Raw genomic sequence first — 23,136 nt, 5'->3', positions numbered from 1 at the left:
CTGTCAAAAGTGCTGAGATAATGGGGCAGTATGCAGAGGCTTAGACAAAAAGTGACTTTCAGTATTTGAGTCTTTTGCCCACAGTGATGAACATTATCCCAAGGAACAGCTATTTTTCCATGCAATAGAAATCAAGTGTGTTTGACAAAGTTGGCTGTTTTGAAATGGCCGCGGGACTCCTACCTGTGACGTCAATGTGCTTGAGGGTACTTGCTTTGCGCAATACAAGTGGTGCACTGCGCATTTAAATAGGAAGAGCAGGGGAAATGTTAAACAAACGGACGGTCTTCGGACAAGTCTTCTTCCGGTATATTGTAAAAGCAGAGTGGCGAGTAGAAGCACCCTTACATAAGGGTAAAATGTACTGTGCTGCCATTTTAAATATAAAGGTACTACACATATAGTCCAGGAACAGAGCGCTTGAAAAGCCTGTTTATCATATCTCATTTGCTGCAGTTAGGCCATCCTGCATTAATCAATCACTGTGTAGCATGCTGTAAGCTTACTGTTCTGGATCCTGTGGATGCACTCCAGCTTCTCTGGGGACAGTGGAGATAAATTACAGGAAAAGCATATAAAATAAATAATGTAGATGCACTGCATATTTTATTTACAACTCTTAAACATCTTAGGAGAATTTAAATGTTATCTTAAATTCTCCTTTAAAGCTAAAGTATCCTTCAGTAAATAATGCTTTGTGCAACATACTGCAGGTACTAATGGGGAAATCTTATACAACTGACCAGGCATCACCATTAGTAACCACTATACCTCTGCCCGTTGGCAGCTCTCTGCGGTACTACTCCTCTCGCTGCACTGTATACAAATACATGGAAATTACAAATCCTGACAAATGGAGATGAACAATTTTGTTCTGTTTAAATATAAAACATTACTTAATAGTTTTTAGTTGCAGTTTCAAACATAAAGAGCAACGTACAAGGCAGGAAACTGAACAATAATGTATAAATGAGATGTTTTATTCCATTAGGGCGCATGCACGATAGCTCATTCACCCAGCAGATGCGCAGCTACCGGATTTAAATATAAAACTCAAAATATTGTAAAACTTCAACTCAGCATAGTGAGGATCAAACGCTCTCGGCCATGGACCATATTCAATCATTTTGTTTTATAATTTGAGTTATAACTAATTTGTATTTTATTAATGATTCTATCTCAAAAATATAACATAAAGATGACAATTAGAGTCCTGATATATATATATAAAATTAAAATAATCTATGGTTCACACTTGCTAATTACAGCTCATTTTTCATCAAATGGACCTGCAGATTTTCAGTGCTAACATCTCAGGTTGGTGACAGCTACCAGCTCCTTGTATAGGCAGCGATGACATCGGCTGGTCTCTTGTATGGGCAGCGATGACATCGGCTGGTCACTTGTATGGGCAGCGATGACATCGGCTGGTCCCTTGTATGGGCAGCGATGACATCGGCTGGTCCCTTGTACGGGCAGCGATGACATCGGCTGGTCCCTTGTAGAGGTGGTTATGACATCTGCTGGTCCCCTGGGATGGATATTCTGTGACCCAACCAGGTGCATCAAGTCTGAATCATCTTTTTGTGGGGGTCAAACACGTATCTTTTGAACCACAAAGTGATGAGTACAGGTTGGCCATCTGCTCTGACCTCCTCCACCTGAGTTGACTCTGAGTCTCCTTTACTAGATTTTGACTTCTTCTTGGATGAGGCTGACAGAGTCTTCTTGGTTTCAGGCTGCAGACCATCTGTGTGAGTAAAGCAGAGGAACAATGATCAGCCTCAATATATCATAATGGTGCAACAATGTATTTGTGATAAAGTAGGAATGAAACCATACACGGTCAGAAGCTAGAGGTGTGGGGGGGAGGTGTGTGACAAACTATACTATACAAGTACAGATGTCTAGCTGCTGCTGCTCGGTTGTATTATACTTACTGATGTCTAGCTGCTGCTGCTCAGTTGTACTATAATTACTGATGTCTAGCTGCTGCTGCTCGATTGTATTATACTTACTAATGTCTAGCTGCTGCTGCTCAGTTGTACTATAATTACTGATGTCTAGCTGCTGCTGCTGCTCGGTTGTACTATAATTACTGATGTCTAGCTGCTGCTGCTCAGTTGTACTATAATTACTGATGTCTAGCTGCTGCTGCTCGGTTGTACTATAATTACTGATGTCTAGCTGCTGCTGCTCGGTTGTACTATAATTACTGATGTCTAGCTGCTGCTGCTCGGTTGTACTATAATTACTGATGTCTAGCTGCTGCTGCTGCTCGGTTGTACTATAATTACTGATGTCTAGCTGCTGCTGCTCGGTTGTACTATAATTACTGATGTCTAGCTGCTGCTGCTCGGTTGTACTATAATTACTGATGTCTAGCTGCTCGGTTGTACTATAATTACTGATGTCTAGCTGCTGCTGCTCGGTTGTACTATAATTACTGATGTCTAGCTGCTGCTGCTGCTCGGTTGTACTATAATTACTGATGTCTAGCTGCTGCTGCTCGGTTGTACTATAATTACTGATGTCTAGCTGCTGCTGCTCGGTTGTACTATAATTACTGATGTCTAGCTGCTGCTGCTGCTCGGTTGTACTATAATTATTGATGTCTAGCTGCTGCTGCTCGGTTGTACTATAATTACTGATGTCTAGCTGCTGCTGCTCGGTTGTACTATAATTACTGATGTCTAGCTGCTGCTGCTGCTCGGTTGTACTATAATTACTGATGTCTAGCTGCTGCTCGGTTGTACTATAATTACTGATGTCTAGCTGCTGCTGCTCAGTTGTACTATAATTACTGATGTCTAGCTGCTGCTGCTGCTTGGTTTTACTATAATTACTGATGTCTAGCTGCTGCTCGGTTGTACTATAATTACTGATGTCTAGCTGCTACTGCTCGGTTGTACTATAATTAGTGAAGTCTAGCTGCTGCTGCTGCTCAGTTGTACTATAATTACTGATGTCTAGCTGCTGCTGCTGTTCGGTTGTACTATAATTACTGATGTCTAGCTGCTACTGCTCGGTTGTACTATAATTACTGATGTCTAGCTGCTGCTGCTGCTCAGTTGTACTATAATTACTGATGTCTAGCTGCTGCTGCTGTTCGGTTGTACTATAATTACTGATGTCTAGCTGCTGCTGTTCTGTTGTACTATTATTAATGATGTCTAGCTGCTGATGCTCGGTTGTACTATAATTACTGATGTCTAGCTGCTGCTGCTAAGTTGTACTATAATTACTGATGTCTAGCTGCTGCTGCTGTTCGGTTGTACTATAATTACTGATGTCTAGCTGCTGCTGCTCAGTTGTACTATAATTACTGATGTCTAGCTGCTGCTTGGTTTTACTTTAATTACTGATGTCTAGCTGCTGCTGCTGCTCGGTTGTACTATAATTACTGATGTCTAGCTGCTGCTGCTGTTCGGTTGTACTATAACTACTGATGTCTAGCTGCTGCTGCTCGGTTGTACTATAATTACTGATGTCTAGCTGCTGCTGTTCGGTTGTACTATAATTACTGATTTCTAGCTGCTGCTGCTGTTCGGTTGTACTATAATTACTGATGTCTAGCTGCTGCTGTTCGGTTGTACTATAATTACTGATGTCTAGCTGCTGCTGCTCGGTTGTACTATAATTACTGATGTCTAGCTGCTGCTGCTGCTCGGTTGTACTATAATTACTGAAGTCTTGCTGCTGCTGCTCGGTTGTACTATAATTACTGATGTCTAGCTGCTGCTAATCGGTTGTACTATAATTACTGATGTCTAGCTGCTGCTGCTGCTCGGTTGTACTATAATTACTGATGTCTAGCTGCTGCTCAGTTGTACTATAATTACTGATGTCTAGCTGCTGCTGCTCAGTTGTATTATAATTACTGATGTCTAGCTGCTGCTAATCGGTTGTACTATAATTACTGATGTCTAGCTGCTGCTGCTGCTCGGTTGTACTATAATTACTGATGTCTAGCTGCTGCTGCTCGGTTGTACTATAATTACTGATGTCTAGCTGCTGCTGCTCGGTTGTACTATAATTACTGATGTCTAACTGCTGCTGCTGCTCGGTTGTACTATAATTACTGATGTCTAGCTGCTGCTGCTGCTCGGTTGTACTATAATTACTGATGTCTAGCTGCTGCTGCTACTCAGTTGTACTATAATTACTGATGTCTAGCTGCTGCTGCTGCTCAGTTGTACTATAATTACTGATCTCTAGCTACTGCTGCTCGGTTGTACTATAATTACTGATGTCTAGCTGCTGCTGCTCGGTTGCAGTATAATTACTGATGTGTAGCTGCTGCTGCTCAGTTCTACTATAATTACAGATGTCTAGCTACTGCTGCTCGGTTGTACTATAATTACTGATGTCTAGCGGCTGCTCGGTTGTACTATAATTACTGATGTCTAGCGGCTGCTCGGTTGTACTATAATCTGATGTCTAGCTGCTGCTGCTCGGCTGTACTATAATTACTGATGTCTAGCTGCTGCTGCTGCTCGGTTGCAGTATAATTACTGATGTCTAGCTGCTGCTGCTCAGTTGTACTATAATTACTGATGTCTAGCTGCTGCTGCTGTTCGGTTGTACTATAATTACTGATGTCTAGCGGCTGCTCGGTTGTACTATAATCTGATGTCTAGCTGCTGCTGCTCGGTTGCAGTATAATTACTGATGTCTAGCTGCTGCTGCTGCTCGGTTGCAGTATAATTACTGATGTCTAGCTGCTGCTGCTCAGTTGTACTATAATTACTGATGTCTAGCTGCTGCTGCTGTTCGGTTGTACTATAATTACTGATGTCTAGCTGCTGCTGCTGCTGTTCTGTTGTACTATTATTAATGATGTCTAGCTGCTGATGCTCGGTTGTACTATAATTACTGATGTCTAGCTGCTGCTGCTAAGTTGTACTATAATTACTGATGTCTAGCTGCTGCTGCTGTTCGGTTGTACTATAATTACTGATGTCTAGCTGCTGCTGCTCAGTTGTACTATAATTACTGATGTCTAGCTGCTGCTTGGTTTTACTTTAATTACTGATGTCTAGCTGCTGCTGCTGCTCGGTTGTACTATAATTACTGATGTCTAGCTGCTGCTGCTGTTCGGTTGTACTATAACTACTGATGTCTAGCTGCTGCTGCTCGGTTGTACTATAATTACTGATGTCTAGCTGCTGCTGTTCGGTTGTACTATAATTACTGATTTCTAGCTGCTGCTGCTGTTCGGTTGTACTATAATTACTGATGTCTAGCTGCTGCTGTTCGGTTGTACTATAATTACTGATGTCTAGCTGCTGCTGCTCGGTTGTACTATAATTACTGATGTCTAGCTGCTGCTGCTGCTCGGTTGTACTATAATTACTGAAGTCTTGCTGCTGCTGCTCGGTTGTACTATAATTACTGATGTCTAGCTGCTGCTAATCGGTTGTACTATAATTACTGATGTCTAGCTGCTGCTGCTGCTCGGTTGTACTATAATTACTGATGTCTAGCTGCTGCTCAGTTGTACTATAATTACTGATGTCTAGCTGCTGCTGCTCAGTTGTACTATAATTACTAATGTCTAGCTGCTGCTAATCGGTTGTACTATAATTACTGATGTCTAGCTGCTGCTGCTGCTCGGTTGTACTATAATTACTGATGTCTAGCTGCTGCTGCTCGGTTGTACTATAATTACTGATGTCTAGCTGCTGCTGCTCGGTTGTACTATAATTACTGATGTCTAGCTGCTGCTGCTGCTCGGTTGTACTATAATTACTGATGTCTAGCTGCTGCTGCTGCTCGGTTGTACTATAATTACTGATGTCTAGCTGCTGCTGCTGCTCAGTTGTACTATAATTACTGATGTCTAGCTGCTGCTGCTGCTCAGTTGTACTATAATTACTGATCTCTAGCTACTGCTGCTCGGTTGTACTATAATTACTGATGTCTAGCTGCTGCTGCTCGGTTGCAGTATAATTACTGATGTGTAGCTGCTGCTGCTCAGTTCTACTATAATTACAGATGTCTAGCTACTGCTGCTCGGTTGTACTATAATTACTGATGTCTAGCGGCTGCTCGGTTGTACTATAATTACTGATGTCTAGCGGCTGCTCGGTTGTACTATAATCTGATGTCTAGCTGCTGCTGCTCGGCTGTACTATAATTACTGATGTCTAGCTGCTGCTGCTCGGTTGCAGTATAATTACTGATGTCTAGCTGCTGCTGCTGCTCGGTTGCAGTATAATTACTGATGTCTAGCTGCTGCTGCTCAGTTGTACTATAATTACTGATGTCTAGCTGCAGCTGCTCATTTGTACTATAATTACTGATGTCTAGCGGCTGCTCGGTTGTACTATAATTACTGATGTCTAGCTGCTGCTGCTGCTGGGTTGTACTATAATTACTGATGTCTAGCTGCTGCTGCTGCTCGGTTGTACTATAATTACTGATGTCTAGCTGCTGCTGCTCGGTTGAAGTATAATTACTGATGCCTAGCTGCTGCTGCTCGGTTGTACTATAATTACTGATGTCTAGCTGCTGCTGCTCGGTTGTACTATAATTACTGATGTCTAGCTGCTGCTGCTTGATTTTACTATAATTACTGATGTCTAGCTGCAGCTGCTCAGTTGTACTATAATTACTGATGTCTAGCTGCTGCTGCTGCTCGGTTGTACTATAATTACTGATGTCTAGCTGCTGCTCAGTTGTACTATAATTACTGATGTCTAGCTGCTGCTGCTCGGTTGTACTATAATTACTGATGTCTACCTGCTGCTGCTCGGTTGTACTATAATTACTGATGTCTAGCTGCTGCTGCTGCTCGGTTGTACTATAATTACTGATGTCTAGCTGCTGCTGCTGCTCGGTTGTGCTATAATTACTGATGTCTAGCTACTGCTTGGTTGTACTATAATTACTGATGTCTAGCTGCTGCTGCTGTTCGGTTATACTATAATTACTGATGTCTAGCTGCTGCTGCTGCTCGGTTGTACTATAATTACTGATGTCTAGCTGCTGCTCGGTTGTACTATAATTACTGATGTTTAGCTGCTGCTGCTGCTGTTCGGTTATACTATAATTACTGATGTCTAGCTGCTGCTGCTGCTCGGTTGTACTATAATTACTGATGTCTAGCTGCTGCTGCTGCTCAGTTGTACTATAAAATTACTGATGTCTAGCTGATGCTGCTCGGTTGTACTATAATTACTGATGTCTAGCTGCTGCTGCTCGGTTGTACTATAATTACTGATGTCTAGCTGCTGCTCGGTTGTACTATAATTACTGATGTCTAGCTGCTGCTGCTCGGTTGTACTATAATTACTGATGTCTAGCTGCTGCTGCTCGGTTGTACTATAATTACTGATGTCTAGCTGCTGCTGCTCGGTTGTGCTATAATTACTGATGTCTAGCTGCTGCTGCTCGGTTGTACTATAATTACTGATGTCTAGCTGCTGCTGCTCGGTTGTACTATAATTACTGTCTAGCTGCTGCTGCTCAGTTGTACTATAATTACTGATGTCTAGCTGCTGCTGCTCGGTTGTACTATAATTACTGATGTCTAGCTGCTGCTCGGTTGTACTATAATTACTGATGTCTAGCTGCTGCTGCTTGATTGTACTATAATTACTGATGTCTAGCTGCTGCTGTTCGGTTGTACTATAATTACTGATGTCTAGCTGCTGCTGCTCGGTTGTACTATAATTACTGATGTCTAGCTGCTGCTGCTCGGTTGTACTATAACTACTGATGTCTAGCTGCTGCTCGGTTGTACTATAATTACTGATGTCTAGCTGCTGCTGCTCGGTTGTACTATAATTACTGATGTCTAGCTGCTGCTGCTCGGTTGTACTATAATTACTGATGTCTAGCTGCTGCTGCTCGGTTGTACTATAATTACTGATGTCTAGCTGCTGCTGCTCGGTTGTACTATAATTACTGATGTCTAGCTGCTGCTGTTCGGTTGTACTATAATTACTGATATCTAGCTGCTGCTGCTGTTCGGTTGTACTATAATTACTGATGTCTAGCTGCTGCTGTTCGGTTTTACTATAATTACTGATGTCTAGCTGCTGCTGCTCGGTTGTACTATAATTACTGATGTCTAGCTGCTGCTCGGTTGTACTATAATTACTGATGTCTAGCGGCTGCTGCTGCTCGGTTGTACTATAATTACTGAAGTCTAGCTGCTGCTGCTCGGTTGTACTATAATTACTGATGTCTAGCTGCTGCTAATCGGTTGTACTATAATTACTGATGTCTAGCTGCTGCTGCTGCTCGGTTGTACTATAATTACTGATGTCTAGCTGCTGCTCAGTTGTACTATAATTACTGATGTCTAGCTGCTGCTGCTTAGTTGTACTATAATTACTGATGTCTAGCTGCTGCTAATCGGTTGTACTATAATTACTGATGTCTAGCTGCTGCTGCTGCTCGGTTGTACTATAATTACTGATGTCTAGCTGCTGCTGCTCGGTTGTACTATAATTACTGATGTCTAGCTGCTGCTAATCGGTTGTACTATAATTACTGATGTCTAGCTGCTGCTGCTGCTCGGTTGTACTATAATTACTGATGTCTAGCTGCTGCTGCTGCTCGGTTGTACTATAATTACTGATGTCTAGCTGCTGCTGCTGCTCAGTTGTACTATAATTACTGATGTCTAGCTGCTGCTGCTCAGTTGTACTATAATTACTGATCTCTAGCTGCTGCTGCTGCTCGGTTGCAGTATAATTACTGATGTCTAGCTGCTGCTGCTCAGTTGTACTATAATTACAGATGTCTAGCTACTGCTGCTCGGTTGTACTATAATTACTGATGTCTAGCGGCTGCTCGGTTGTACTATAATTACGGATGTCTAGCGGCTGCTCGGTTGTACTATAATCTGATGTCTAGCTGCTGCTGCTCGGCTGTACTATAATTACTGATGTCTAGCTGCTGCTGCTCGGTTGCAGTATAATTACTGATGTCTAGCTGCTGCTGCTCGGTTGCAGTATAATTACTGATGTCTAGCTGCTGCTGCTCAGTTGTACTATAATTACTGATGTCTAGCTGCAGCTGCTCATTTGTACTATAATTACTGATGTCTAGCGGCTGCTCGATTGTACTATAATTACTGATGTCTAGCTGCTGCTGCTGCTCGGTTGTACTATAATTACTGATGTCTAGCTGCTGCTCGGTTGTACTATAATTACTGATGTCTAGCTGCTGTTGCTCGGTTGCAGTATAATTACGGATGCCTAGCTGCTGCTGCTCGGTTGTACTATAATTACTGATGTCTAGCTGCTGCTGCTCGGTTGTACTATAATTACTGATGTCTAGCTGCTGCTGCTTGGTTATACTATAATTACTGATGTCTAGCTGCAGCTGCTCAGTTGTACTATAATTACTGATGTCTAGCTGCTGCTGCTGCTCGGTTGTACTATAATTACTGATGTCTAGCTGCTGCTGCTCGATTGTACTATAATTACTGATGTCTAGCTGCTGCTGCTCAATTGTATTATAATTACTGATGTCTAGCTGCTGCTGCTTGGTTGTACTATTATTACTGATGTCTAGCTGCTGCTCGGTTGTACTATAATTACTGATGTCTAGCTGGTGCTGCTGCTCGGTTGTACTATTATTACTGATGTCTAGCTGCTGCTGCTGCTCGGTTGTACTATACTTACTGATGTCTAGCTGCTGCTGCTCGGTTGTACTATTATTACTGATGTCTAGCTGCTGCTGCTGCTCGGTTGTATTATACTTACTGATGTCTAGCTGCTGCTGCTCGGTTGTACTATAATTACTGATGTCTAGCTGCTGCTCGGTTGTACTATTATTACTGATGTCTAGCTGCTGCTGCTCGGTTGTACTATAATTACTGATGTCTAGCTGCTGCTGCTCGGTTGTACTATAATTACTGATGTCTAGCTGCTGCTGCTCGGTTGTACTATAATTACTGATGTCTAGCTGCTGCTGCTCGGTTGTACTATAATTACTGATGTCTAGCTGCTGCTGATCGGTTGTACCATAATTACTGATGTCTAGCTGCTGCTGCTCGGTTGTACTATAATTACTGATGTCTAGCTGCTGCTGCTGCTCGGTTGTACTATAATTACTGATGTCTAGCGGCTGCTGCTGCTCGGTTGTACTATAATTACTGATGTCTAGCTGCTGCTGCTCGGTTGTACTATAATTACTGATGTCTAGCTGCTGCTGATCGGTTGTACTATAATTACTGATGTCTAGCTGCTGCTGCTAATCGGTTGTACTATAATTACTGATGTCTAGCTGCTGCTCGGTTGTACTATAATTACTGATGTCTAGCTGCTGCTGCTCAGTTGTACTATAATTACTGATGTCTAGCTGCTGCTCGGTTGTACTATAATTACTGATGTCTAGCTGCTGCTGCTCAGTTGTACTATAATTACTGATGTCTAGCTGCTGCTGCTCAGTTGTACTATAATTATTGATGTCTAGCTGCTGCTTGGTTGTACTATAATTACTAATGTCTAGCTGCTGCTGCTCGGTTGTACTATAATTACTGATGTCTAGCTGCTGCTGCTCAGTTGTACTATAATTACTGATGTCTAGCTGCTGCTGCTCAGTTGTACTATAATTATTGATGTCTAGCTGCTGCTGCTCGGTTGTACTATAATTACTGATGTCTAGCTGCTGCTGCTGCGCGGTTGTACTATAATTACTGATGTCTAGCTGCTGCTGCTCGGTTGTACTATAATTACTGATGTCTAGCTGCTGCTGCTCAGTTGTACTATAATTACTAATGTCTAGCTGCTGCTGCTCAGTTGTACTATAATTATTGATGTCTAGCTGCTGCTGCTGCTCAGTTGTACTATAATTACTGATGTCTAGCTGCTGCTGCTCGGTTGTACTATAATTACTGAAGTCTAGCTGCTGCTGCTCGGTTGTACTATAATTACTGATGTCTAGCTGCTGCTGCTCGGTTGTACTATAATTACTGATGTCTAGCTGCTGCTAATCGGTTGTACTATAATTACTGATGTCTAGCTGCTGCTGCTGCTCGGTTGTACTATAATTATTGATGTCTAGCTGCTGCTGCTCGGTTGTACTATAATTATTGATGTCTAGCTGCTGCTGCTGCTCGGTTGTACTATAATTACTGATGTCTAGCTGCTGCTGCTTGGTTGTACTATAATTACTGATGTCTAGCTGCTGCTGCTCGGTTGTACTATAATTACTGATGTCTAGCTGCTGCTGCTGCGCGGTTGTACTATAATTACTGATGTCTAGCTGCTGCTGCTCGGTTGTACTATAATTACTGATGTCTAGCTGCTGCTGCTCGGTTGTACTATAATTACTGATGTCTAGCTGCTGCTGCTGCTCGGTTGTACTATAATTACTGATGTCTAGCTGCTGCTGCTCGGTTGTACTATAATTACTGATGTCTAGCTGCTGCTGCTCGGTTGTACTATAATTACTGATGTCTAGCTGCTGCTGCTCGGTTGTACTATAACTACTGATGTCTAGCTGCTGCTGCTGTTCGGTTGTACTATAACTACTGATGTCTAGCTGCTGCTGCTCGGTTGTACTATAATTACTGATGTCTAGCTGCTGCTGCTCGGTTGTATTATAATTACTAATGTCTAGCTGCTGCTGCTCAGTTGTACTATAATTACTGATGTCTAGCTGCTGCTGCTCAGTTGTACTATAATTACTGATGTCTAGCTGCTGCTGCTACTCAGTTGTACTATAATTACTGATGTCTAGCTGCTGCTGCTCGGTTGTACTATAATTACTGATGTCTAGCTGCTGCTGCTCAGTTGTACTATAATTATTGATGTCTAGCTGCTGCTGCTGCTCAGTTGTACTATAATTACTGATGTCTAGCTGCTGCTGCTGCTCGGTTGTACTATAATTACTAATGTCTAGCTGCTGCTCAGTTGTACTATAATTACTGATGTCTAGCTGCTGCTGCTGCTCGGTTGTACTATAATTACTAATGTCTAGCTGCTGCTGCTCGGTTGTATTATACTTACTGATGTCTAGCTGCTGCTGCTCTGTTGTACTATAATTACTGATGTCTAGCTGCTGCTGCTCTGTTGTACTATAATTATTGATGTCTAGCTGCTGCTGCTCGGTTGTACTATAATTACTGATGTCTAGCTGCTGCTGCTCAGTTGTACTATAATTACTGATGTCTAGCTGCTGCTGCTCGGTTGTACTATAATTACTGATGTCTAGCTGCTGCTGCTCGGTTGTACTATAATTACTGATGTCTAGCTGCTGCTGCTCGGTTGTACTATAATTACTGATGTCTAGCTGCTGCTGCTCAGTTGTACTATAATTACTGATGTCTAGCTGCTGCTGCTCAGTTGTACTATAATTACTAATGTCTAGCTGCTGCTGCTCAGTTGTACTATAATTATTGATGTCTAGCTGCTGCTGCTCGGTTGTACTATAATTACTAATGTCTAGCTGCTGCTGCTCGGTTGTACTATAATTATTGATGTCTAGCTGCTGCTGCTCGGTTGTACTATAATTACTGATGTCTAGCTGCTGCTGCTCGGTTGTACTATAACTACTGATGTCTAGCTGCTGCTGCTCAGTTGTACTATAATTACTGATGTCTAGCTGCTGCTGCTCAGTTGTACTATAATTACTGATGTCTAGCTGCTGCTGCTCAGTTGTACTATAATTACTGATGTCTAGCTGCTGCTGCTGCTCAGTTGTACTATAATTACTGATGTCTAGCTGCTGCTGCTGCTCGGTTGTACTATAATTACTGATGTCTAGCTGCTGCTGCTGCTCAGTTGTACTATAATTACTGATGTCTAGCTGCTGCTGCTCAGTTGTACTATAATTACTGATCTCTAGCTGCTGCTGCTGCTCGGTTGCAGTATAATTACTGATGTCTAGCTGCTGCTGCTCAGTTGTACTATAATTACAGATGTCTAGCTACTGCTGCTCGGTTGTACTATAATTACTGATGTCTAGCGGCTGCTCGGTTGTACTATAATTACGGATGTCTAGCGGCTGCTCGGTTGTACTATAATCTGATGTCTAGCTGCTGCTGCTCGGCTGTACTATAATTACTGATGTCTAGCTGCTGCTGCTCGGTTGCAGTATAATTACTGATGTCTAGCTGCTGCTGCTCGGTTGCAGTATAATTACTGATGTCTAGCTGCTGCTGCTCAGTTGTACTATAATTACTGATGTCTAGCTGCAGCTGCTCATTTGTACTATAATTACTGATGTCTAGCGGCTGCTCGATTGTACTATAATTACTGATGTCTAGCTGCTGCTGCTGCTCGGTTGTACTATAATTACTGATGTCTAGCTGCTGCTCGGTTGTACTATAATTACTGATGTCTAGCTGCTGTTGCTCGGTTGCAGTATAATTACGGATGCCTAGCTGCTGCTGCTCGGTTGTACTATAATTACTGATGTCTAGCTGCTGCTGCTCGGTTGTACTATAATTACTGATGTCTAGCTGCTGCTGCTTGGTTATACTATAATTACTGATGTCTAGCTGCAGCTGCTCAGTTGTACTATAATTACTGATGTCTAGCTGCTGCTGCTGCTCGGTTGTACTATAATTACTGATGTCTAGCTGCTGCTGCTCGATTGTACTATAATTACTGATGTCTAGCTGCTGCTGCTCAATTGTATTATAATTACTGATGTCTAGCTGCTGCTGCTTGGTTGTACTATTATTACTGATGTCTAGCTGCTGCTCGGTTGTACTATAATTACTGATGTCTAGCTGGTGCTGCTGCTCGGTTGTACTATTATTACTGATGTCTAGCTGCTGCTGCTGCTCGGTTGTACTATACTTACTGATGTCTAGCTGCTGCTGCTCGGTTGTACTATTATTACTGATGTCTAGCTGCTGCTGCTGCTCGGTTGTATTATACTTACTGATGTCTAGCTGCTGCTGCTCGGTTGTACTATAATTACTGATGTCTAGCTGCTGCTCGGTTGTACTATTATTACTGATGTCTAGCTGCTGCTGCTCGGTTGTACTATAATTACTGATGTCTAGCTGCTGCTGCTGCTCGGTTGTACTATAATTACTGATGTCTAGCTGCTGCTGCTCGGTTGTACTATAATTACTGATGTCTAGCTGCTGCTGCTCGGTTGTACTATAATTACTGATGTCTAGCTGCTGCTGATCGGTTGTACCATAATTACTGATGTCTAGCTGCTGCTGCTCGGTTGTACTATAATTACTGATGTCTAGCTGCTGCTGCTGCTCGGTTGTACTATAATTACTGATGTCTAGCGGCTGCTGCTGCTCGGTTGTACTATAATTACTGATGTCTAGCTGCTGCTGCTCGGTTGTACTATAATTACTGATGTCTAGCTGCTGCTGATCGGTTGTACTATAATTACTGATGTCTAGCTGCTGCTGCTAATCGGTTGTACTATAATTACTGATGTCTAGCTGCTGCTCGGTTGTACTATAATTACTGATGTCTAGCTGCTGCTGCTCAGTTGTACTATAATTACTGATGTCTAGCTGCTGCTCGGTTGTACTATAATTACTGATGTCTAGCTGCTGCTGCTCAGTTGTACTATAATTACTGATGTCTAGCTGCTGCTGCTCAGTTGTACTATAATTATTGATGTCTAGCTGCTGCTTGGTTGTACTATAATTACTAATGTCTAGCTGCTGCTGCTCGGTTGTACTATAATTACTGATGTCTAGCTGCTGCTGCTCAGTTGTACTATAATTACTGATGTCTAGCTGCTGCTGCTCAGTTGTACTATAATTATTGATGTCTAGCTGCTGCTGCTCGGTTGTACTATAATTACTGATGTCTAGCTGCTGCTGCTGCGCGGTTGTACTATAATTACTGATGTCTAGCTGCTGCTGCTCGGTTGTACTATAATTACTGATGTCTAGCTGCTGCTGCTCAGTTGTACTATAATTACTAATGTCTAGCTGCTGCTGCTCAGTTGTACTATAATTATTGATGTCTAGCTGCTGCTGCTGCTCAGTTGTACTATAATTACTGATGTCTAGCTGCTGCTGCTCGGTTGTACTATAATTACTGAAGTCTAGCTGCTGCTGCTCGGTTGTACTATAATTACTGATGTCTAGCTGCTGCTGCTCGGTTGTACTATAATTACTGATGTCTAGCTGCTGCTAATCGGTTGTACTATAATTACTGATGTCTAGCTGCTGCTGCTGCTCGGTTGTACTATAATTATTGATGTCTAGCTGCTGCTGCTCGGTTGTACTATAATTATTGATGTCTAGCTGCTGCTGCTGCTCGGTTGTACTATAATTACTGATGTCTAGCTGCTGCTGCTTGGTTGTACTATAATTACTGATGTCTAGCTGCTGCTGCTCGGTTGTACTATAATTACTGATGTCTAGCTGCTGCTGCTGCGCGGTTGTACTATAATTACTGATGTCTAGCTGCTGCTGCTCGGTTGTACTATAATTACTGATGTCTAGCTGCTGCTGCTCGGTTGTACTATAATTACTGATGTCTAGCTGCTGCTGCTGCTCGGTTGTACTATAATTACTGATGTCTAGCTGCTGCTGCTCGGTTGTACTATAATTACTGATGTCTAGCTGCTGCTGCTCGGTTGTACTATAATTACTGATGTCTAGCTGCTGCTGCTCGGTTGTACTATAACTACTGATGTCTAGCTGCTGCTGCTGTTCGGTTGTACTATAACTACTGATGTCTAGCTGCTGCTGCTCGGTTGTACTATAATTACTGATGTCTAGCTGCTGCTGCTCGGTTGTATTATAATTACTAATGTCTAGCTGCTGCTGCTCAGTTGTACTATAATTACTGATGTCTAGCTGCTGCTGCTCAGTTGTACTATAATTACTGATGTCTAGCTGCTGCTGCTACTCAGTTGTACTATAATTACTGATGTCTAGCTGCTGCTGCTCGGTTGTACTATAATTACTGATGTCTAGCTGCTGCTGCTCAGTTGTACTATAATTATTGATGTCTAGCTGCTGCTGCTGCTCAGTTGTACTATAATTACTGATGTCTAGCTGCTGCTGCTGCTCGGTTGTACTATAATTACTAATGTCTAGCTGCTGCTCAGTTGTACTATAATTACTGATGTCTAGCTGCTGCTGCTGCTCGGTTGTACTATAATTACTAATGTCTAGCTGCTGCTGCTCGGTTGTATTATACTTACTGATGTCTAGCTGCTGCTGCTCTGTTGTACTATAATTACTGATGTCTAGCTGCTGCTGCTCTGTTGTACTATAATTATTGATGTCTAGCTGCTGCTGCTCGGTTGTACTATAATTACTGATGTCTAGCTGCTGCTGCTCAGTTGTACTATAATTACTGATGTCTAGCTGCTGCTGCTCGGTTGTACTATAATTACTGATGTCTAGCTGCTGCTGCTCGGTTGTACTATAATTACTGATGTCTAGCTGCTGCTGCTCGGTTGTACTATAATTACTGATGTCTAGCTGCTGCTGCTCAGTTGTACTATAATTACTGATGTCTAGCTGCTGCTGCTCAGTTGTACTATAATTACTAATGTCTAGCTGCTGCTGCTCAGTTGTACTATAATTATTGATGTCTAGCTGCTGCTGCTCGGTTGTACTATAATTACTAATGTCTAGCTGCTGCTGCTCGGTTGTACTATAATTATTGATGTCTAGCTGCTGCTGCTCGGTTGTACTATAATTACTGATGTCTAGCTGCTGCTGCTCGGTTGTACTATAATTACTGATGTCTAGCTGCTGCTGCTCAGTTGTACTATAATTACTGATGTCTAGCTGCTGCTGCTCAGTTGTACTATAATTACTGATGTCTAGCTGCTGCTGCTCAGTTGTACTATAATTACTGATGTCTAGCTGCTGCTGCTGCTCGGTTGTACTATAATTACTAATGTCTAGCTGCTGCTGCTCGGTTGTATTATACTTACTGATGTCTAGCTGCTGCTGCTCTGTTGTACTATAATTACTGATGTCTAGCTGCTGCTGCTCTGTTGTACTATAATTATTGATGTCTAGCTGCTGCTGCTCGGTTGTACTATAATTACTGATGTCTAGCTGCTGCTGCTCAGTTGTACTATAATTACTGATGTCTAGCTGCTGCTGCTCGGTTGTACTATAATTACTGATGTCTAGCTGCTGCTGCTCGGTTGTACTATAATTACTGATGTCTAGCTGCTGCTGCTGCTGCTCGGTTGTACTATAATTACTGATGTCTAGCTGCTGCTGCTGCTCGGTTGTACTATAATTACTGATGTCTAGCTGCTGCTGCTCGGTTGTACTATAATTACTAATGTCTAGCTGCTGCTGCTGCTCGGTTGTACTATAATTACTAATGTCTAGCTGCTGCTGCTCGGTTGTACTATAATTATTGATGTCTAGCTGCTGCTGCTCGGTTGTACTATAATTACTGATGTCTAGCTGCTGCTGCTCGGTTGTACTATAACTACTGATGTCTAGCTGCTGCTGCTCAGTTGTACTATAATTACTGATGTCTAGCTGCTGCTGCTCAGTTGTACTATAATTACTGATGTCTAGCTGCTGCTGCTCAGTTGTACTATAATTACTGATGTCTAGCTGCTGCTGCTCGGTTGTACTATAATTACTAATGTCTAGCTGCTGCTGCTCGGTTGTATTATACTTACTGATGTCTAGTTGCTGCTGCTCTGTTGTACTATAATTACTGATGTCTAGCTGCTGCTGCTCTGTTGTACTATAATTACTGATGTCTAGCTGCTGCTGCTCTGTTGTACTATAATTATTGATGTCTAGCTGCTGCTGCTCGGTTGTACTATAATTACTGATGTCTAGCTGCTGCTGCTCAGTTGTACTATAATTACTGATGTCTAGCTGCTGCTGCTCGGTTGTACTATAATTACTGATGTCTAGCTGCTGCTGCTCGGTTGTACTATAATTACTGATGTCTAGCTGCTGCTGCTCAGTTGTACTATAATTACTGATGTCTAGCTGCTGCTGCTCGGTTGTACTATAATTACTGATGTCTAGCTGCTGCTGCTCAGTTGTACTATAATTACTGATGTCTAGCTGCTGCTGCTCAGTTGTACTATAATTACTAATGTCTAGCTGCTGCTGCTGCTCGGTTGTACTATAATTACTAATGTCTAGCTGCTGCTGCTCGGTTGTACTATAATTACTGATGTCTAGCTGCTGCTGCTCGGTTGTACTATAATTACTGATGTCTAGCTGCTGCTGCTCGGTTGTACTATAATTACTGATGTCTAGCTGCTGCTGCTCGGTTGTACTATAATTACTGATGTCTAGCTGCTGCTGCTGCTCGGTTGTACTATAATTACTGATGTCTAGCTGCTGCTGTTCGGTTGTACTATAATTACTGATATCTAGCTGCTGCTGCTGTTCGGTTGTACTATAATTACTGATGTCTAGCTGCTGCTGTTCGGTTTTACTATAATTACTGATGTCTAGCTGCTGCTGCTCGGTTGTACTATAATTACTGATGTCTAGCTGCTGCTCGGTTGTACTATAATTACTGATGTCTAGCGGCTGCTGCTGCTCGGTTGTACTATAATTACTGAAGTCTAGCTGCTGCTGCTCGGTTGTACTATAATTACTGATGTCTAGCTGCTGCTAATCGGTTGTACTATAATTACTGATGTCTAGCTGCTGCTGCTGCTCGGTTGTACTATAATTACTGATGTCTAGCTGCTGCTCAGTTGTACTATAATTACTGATGTCTAGCTGCTGCTGCTTAGTTGTACTATAATTACTGATGTCTAGCTGCTGCTAATCGGTTGTACTATAATTACTGATGTCTAGCTGCTGCTGCTGCTCGGTTGTACTATAATTACTGATGTCTAGCTGCTGCTGCTCGGTTGTACTATAATTACTGATGTCTAGCTGCTGCTAATCGGTTGTACTATAATTACTGATGTCTAGCTGCTGCTGCTGCTCGGTTGTACTATAATTACTGATGTCTAGCTGCTGCTGCTGCTCGGTTGTACTATAATTACTGATGTCTAGCTGCTGCTGCTGCTCAGTTGTACTATAATTACTGATGTCTAGCTGCTGCTGCTCAGTTGTACTATAATTACTGATCTCTAGCTGCTGCTGCTGCTCGGTTGCAGTATAATTACTGATGTCTAGCTGCTGCTGCTCAGTTGTACTATAATTACAGATGTCTAGCTACTGCTGCTCGGTTGTACTATAATTACTGATGTCTAGCGGCTGCTCGGTTGTACTATAATTACGGATGTCTAGCGGCTGCTCGGTTGTACTATAATCTGATGTCTAGCTGCTGCTGCTCGGCTGTACTATAATTACTGATGTCTAGCTGCTGCTGCTCGGTTGCAGTATAATTACTGATGTCTAGCTGCTGCTGCTCGGTTGCAGTATAATTACTGATGTCTAGCTGCTGCTGCTCAGTTGTACTATAATTACTGATGTCTAGCTGCAGCTGCTCATTTGTACTATAATTACTGATGTCTAGCGGCTGCTCGATTGTACTATAATTACTGATGTCTAGCTGCTGCTGCTGCTCGGTTGTACTATAATTACTGATGTCTAGCTGCTGCTCGGTTGTACTATAATTACTGATGTCTAGCTGCTGTTGCTCGGTTGCAGTATAATTACGGATGCCTAGCTGCTGCTGCTCGGTTGTACTATAATTACTGATGTCTAGCTGCTGCTGCTCGGTTGTACTATAATTACTGATGTCTAGCTGCTGCTGCTTGGTTATACTATAATTACTGATGTCTAGCTGCAGCTGCTCAGTTGTACTATAATTACTGATGTCTAGCTGCTGCTGCTGCTCAGTTGTACTATAATTACTGATGTCTAGCTGCTGCTGCTCGATTGTACTATAATTACTGATGTCTAGCTGCTGCTGCTCAATTGTATTATAATTACTGATGTCTAGCTGCTGCTGCTTGGTTGTACTATTATTACTGATGTCTAGCTGCTGCTCGGTTGTACTATAATTACTGATGTCTAGCTGGTGCTGCTGCTCGGTTGTACTATTATTACTGATGTCTAGCTGCTGCTGCTGCTCGGTTGTACTATACTTACTGATGTCTAGCTGCTGCTGCTCGGTTGTACTATTATTACTGATGTCTAGCTGCTGCTGCTGCTCGGTTGTATTATACTTACTGATGTCTAGCTGCTGCTGCTCGGTTGTACTATAATTACTGATGTCTAGCTGCTGCTGCTCGGTTGTACTATTATTACTGATGTCTAGCTGCTGCTGCTCGGTTGTACTATAATTACTGATGTCTAGCTGCTGCTGCTCGGTTGTACTATAATTACTGATGTCTAGCTGCTGCTGCTCGGTTGTACTATAATTACTGATGTCTAGCTGCTGCTGCTCGGTTGTACTATAATTACTGATGTCTAGCTGCTGCTGATCGGTTGTACCATAATTACTGATGTCTAGCTGCTGCTGCTCGGTTGTACTATAATTACTGATGTCTAGCTGCTGCTGCTGCTCGGTTGTACTATAATTACTGATGTCTAGCGGCTGCTGCTGCTCGGTTGTACTATAATTACTGATGTCTAGCTGCTGCTGCTCGGTTGTACTATAATTACTGATGTCTAGCTGCTGCTGATCGGTTGTACTATAATTACTGATGTCTAGCTGCTGCTGCTAATCGGTTGTACTATAATTACTGATGTCTAGCTGCTGCTCGGTTGTACTATAATTACTGATGTCTAGCTGCTGCTGCTCAGTTGTACTATAATTACTGATGTCTAGCTGCTGCTCGGTTGTACTATAATTACTGATGTCTAGCTGCTGCTGCTCAGTTGTACTATAATTACTGATGTCTAGCTGCTGCTGCTCAGTTGTACTATAATTATTGATGTCTAGCTGCTGCTTGGTTGTACTATAATTACTAATGTCTAGCTGCTGCTGCTCGGTTTGTACTATAATTACTGATGTCTAGCTGCTGCTGCTCAGTTGTACTATAATTACTGATGTCTAGCTGCTGCTGCTCAGTTGTACTATAATTATTGATGTCTAGCTGCTGCTGCTCGGTTGTACTATAATTACTGATGTCTAGCTGCTGCTGCTGCGCGGTTGTACTATAATTACTGATGTCTAGCTGCTGCTGCTCGGTTGTACTATAATTACTGATGTCTAGCTGCTGCTGCTCAGTTGTACTATAATTACTAATGTCTAGCTGCTGCTGCTCAGTTGTACTATAATTATTGATGTCTAGCTGCTGCTGCTGCTCAGTTGTACTATAATTACTGATGTCTAGCTGCTGCTGCTCGGTTGTACTATAATTACTGAAGTCTAGCTGCTGCTGCTCGGTTGTACTATAATTACTGATGTCTAGCTGCTGCTGCTCGGTTGTACTATAATTACTGATGTCTAGCTGCTGCTAATCGGTTGTACTATAATTACTGATGTCTAGCTGCTGCTGCTGCTCGGTTGTACTATAATTATTGATGTCTAGCTGCTGCTGCTCGGTTGTACTATAATTATTGATGTCTAGCTGCTGCTGCTGCTCGGTTGTACTATAATTACTGATGTCTAGCTGCTGCTGCTTGGTTGTACTATAATTACTGATGTCTAGCTGCTGCTGCTCGGTTGTACTATAATTACTGATGTCTAGCTGCTGCTGCTGCGCGGTTGTACTATAATTACTGATGTCTAGCTGCTGCTGCTCGGTTGTACTATAATTACTGATGTCTAGCTGCTGCTGCTCAGTTGTACTATAATTACTGATGTCTAGCTGCTGCTGCTCGGTTGTACTATAATTACTGATGTCTAGCTGCTGCTGCTGCTCGGTTGTACTATAATTACTGATGTCTAGCTGCTGCTGCTCGGTTGTACTATAATTACTGATGTCTAGCTGCTGCTGCTCGGTTGTACTATAATTACTGATGTCTAGCTGCTGCTGCTCGGTTGTACTATAACTACTGATGTCTAGCTGCTGCTGCTGTTCGGTTGTACTATAACTACTGATGTCTAGCTGCTGCTGCTCGGTTGTACTATAATTACTGATGTCTAGCTGCTGCTGCTCGGTTGTATTATAATTACTAATGTCTAGCTGCTGCTGCTCAGTTGTACTATAATTACTGATGTCTAGCTGCTGCTGCTCAGTTGTACTATAATTACTGATGTCTAGCTGCTGCTGCTACTCAGTTGTACTATAATTACTGATGTCTAGCTGCTGCTGCTCGGTTGTACTATAATTACTGATGTCTAGCTGCTGCTGCTCAGTTGTACTATAATTATTGATGTCTAGCTGCTGCTGCTGCTCAGTTGTACTATAATTACTGATGTCTAGCTGCTGCTGCTGCTCGGTTGTACTATAATTACTAATGTCTAGCTGCTGCTCAGTTGTACTATAATTACTGATGTCTAGCTGCTGCTGCTGCTCGGTTGTACTATAATTACTAATGTCTAGCTGCTGCTGCTCGGTTGTATTATACTTACTGATGTCTAGCTGCTGCTGCTCTGTTGTACTATAATTACTGATGTCTAGCTGCTGCTGCTCTGTTGTACTATAATTATTGATGTCTAGCTGCTGCTGCTCGGTTGTACTATAATTACTGATATCTAGCTGCTGCTGCTCAGTTGTACTATAATTACTGATGTCTAGCTGCTGCTGCTCGGTTGTACTATAATTACTGATGTCTAGCTGCTGCTGCTCGGTTGTACTATAATTACTGATGTCTAGCTGCTGCTGCTCGGTTGTACTATAATTACTGATGTCTAGCTGCTGCTGCTCAGTTGTACTATAATTACTGATGTCTAGCTGCTGCTGCTCAGTTGTACTATAATTACTAATGTCTAGCTGCTGCTGCTCAGTTGTACTATAATTATTGATGTCTAGCTGCTGCTGCTCGGTTGTACTATAATTACTAATGTCTAGCTGCTGCTGCTCGGTTGTACTATAATTATTGATGTCTAGCTGCTGCTGCTCGGTTGTACTATAATTACTGATGTCTAGCTGCTGCTGCTCGGTTGTACTATAACTACTGATGTCTAGCTGCTGCTGCTCAGTTGTACTATAATTACTGATGTCTAGCTGCTGCTGCTCAGTTGTACTATAATTACTGATGTCTAGCTGCTGCTGCTCAGTTGTACTATAATTACTGATGTCTAGCTGCTGCTGCTGCTCGGTTGTACTATAATTACTAATGTCTAGCTGCTGCTGCTCGGTTGTATTATACTTACTGATGTCTAGCTGCTGCTGCTCTGTTGTACTATAATTACTGATGTCTAGCTGCTG

General features: G+C 42.4%; 1 protein-coding gene across 1 annotated transcript in view; it reads right to left on the bottom strand.

The window, feature by feature from the left end:
• Positions 1–964: 964 nt before the first annotated feature.
• EEFSEC (eukaryotic elongation factor, selenocysteine-tRNA specific) overlaps positions 965–23,136 on the bottom strand; it is a 439,817-nt gene continuing 417,645 nt past the window's right edge. Inside the window, exon 7 of the mRNA XM_053720714.1 lies at positions 965–1,750. Within this exon, the coding sequence (XP_053576689.1) occupies positions 1,566–1,750 (185 nt within the window). The 3' untranslated portion in view covers positions 965–1,565. The remainder of the gene's footprint in view (positions 1,751–23,136) is intronic.

Source organism: Bombina bombina, chromosome 7, assembly GCF_027579735.1.
Source record: "Bombina bombina isolate aBomBom1 chromosome 7, aBomBom1.pri, whole genome shotgun sequence".
In the NCBI taxonomy this organism is placed as follows: Eukaryota; Metazoa; Chordata; class Amphibia; order Anura; family Bombinatoridae; genus Bombina; species Bombina bombina.
The sequence above is the reverse complement of the archived record's forward strand: the minus strand, read 5'-3'. Positions and strand labels throughout refer to the sequence as shown.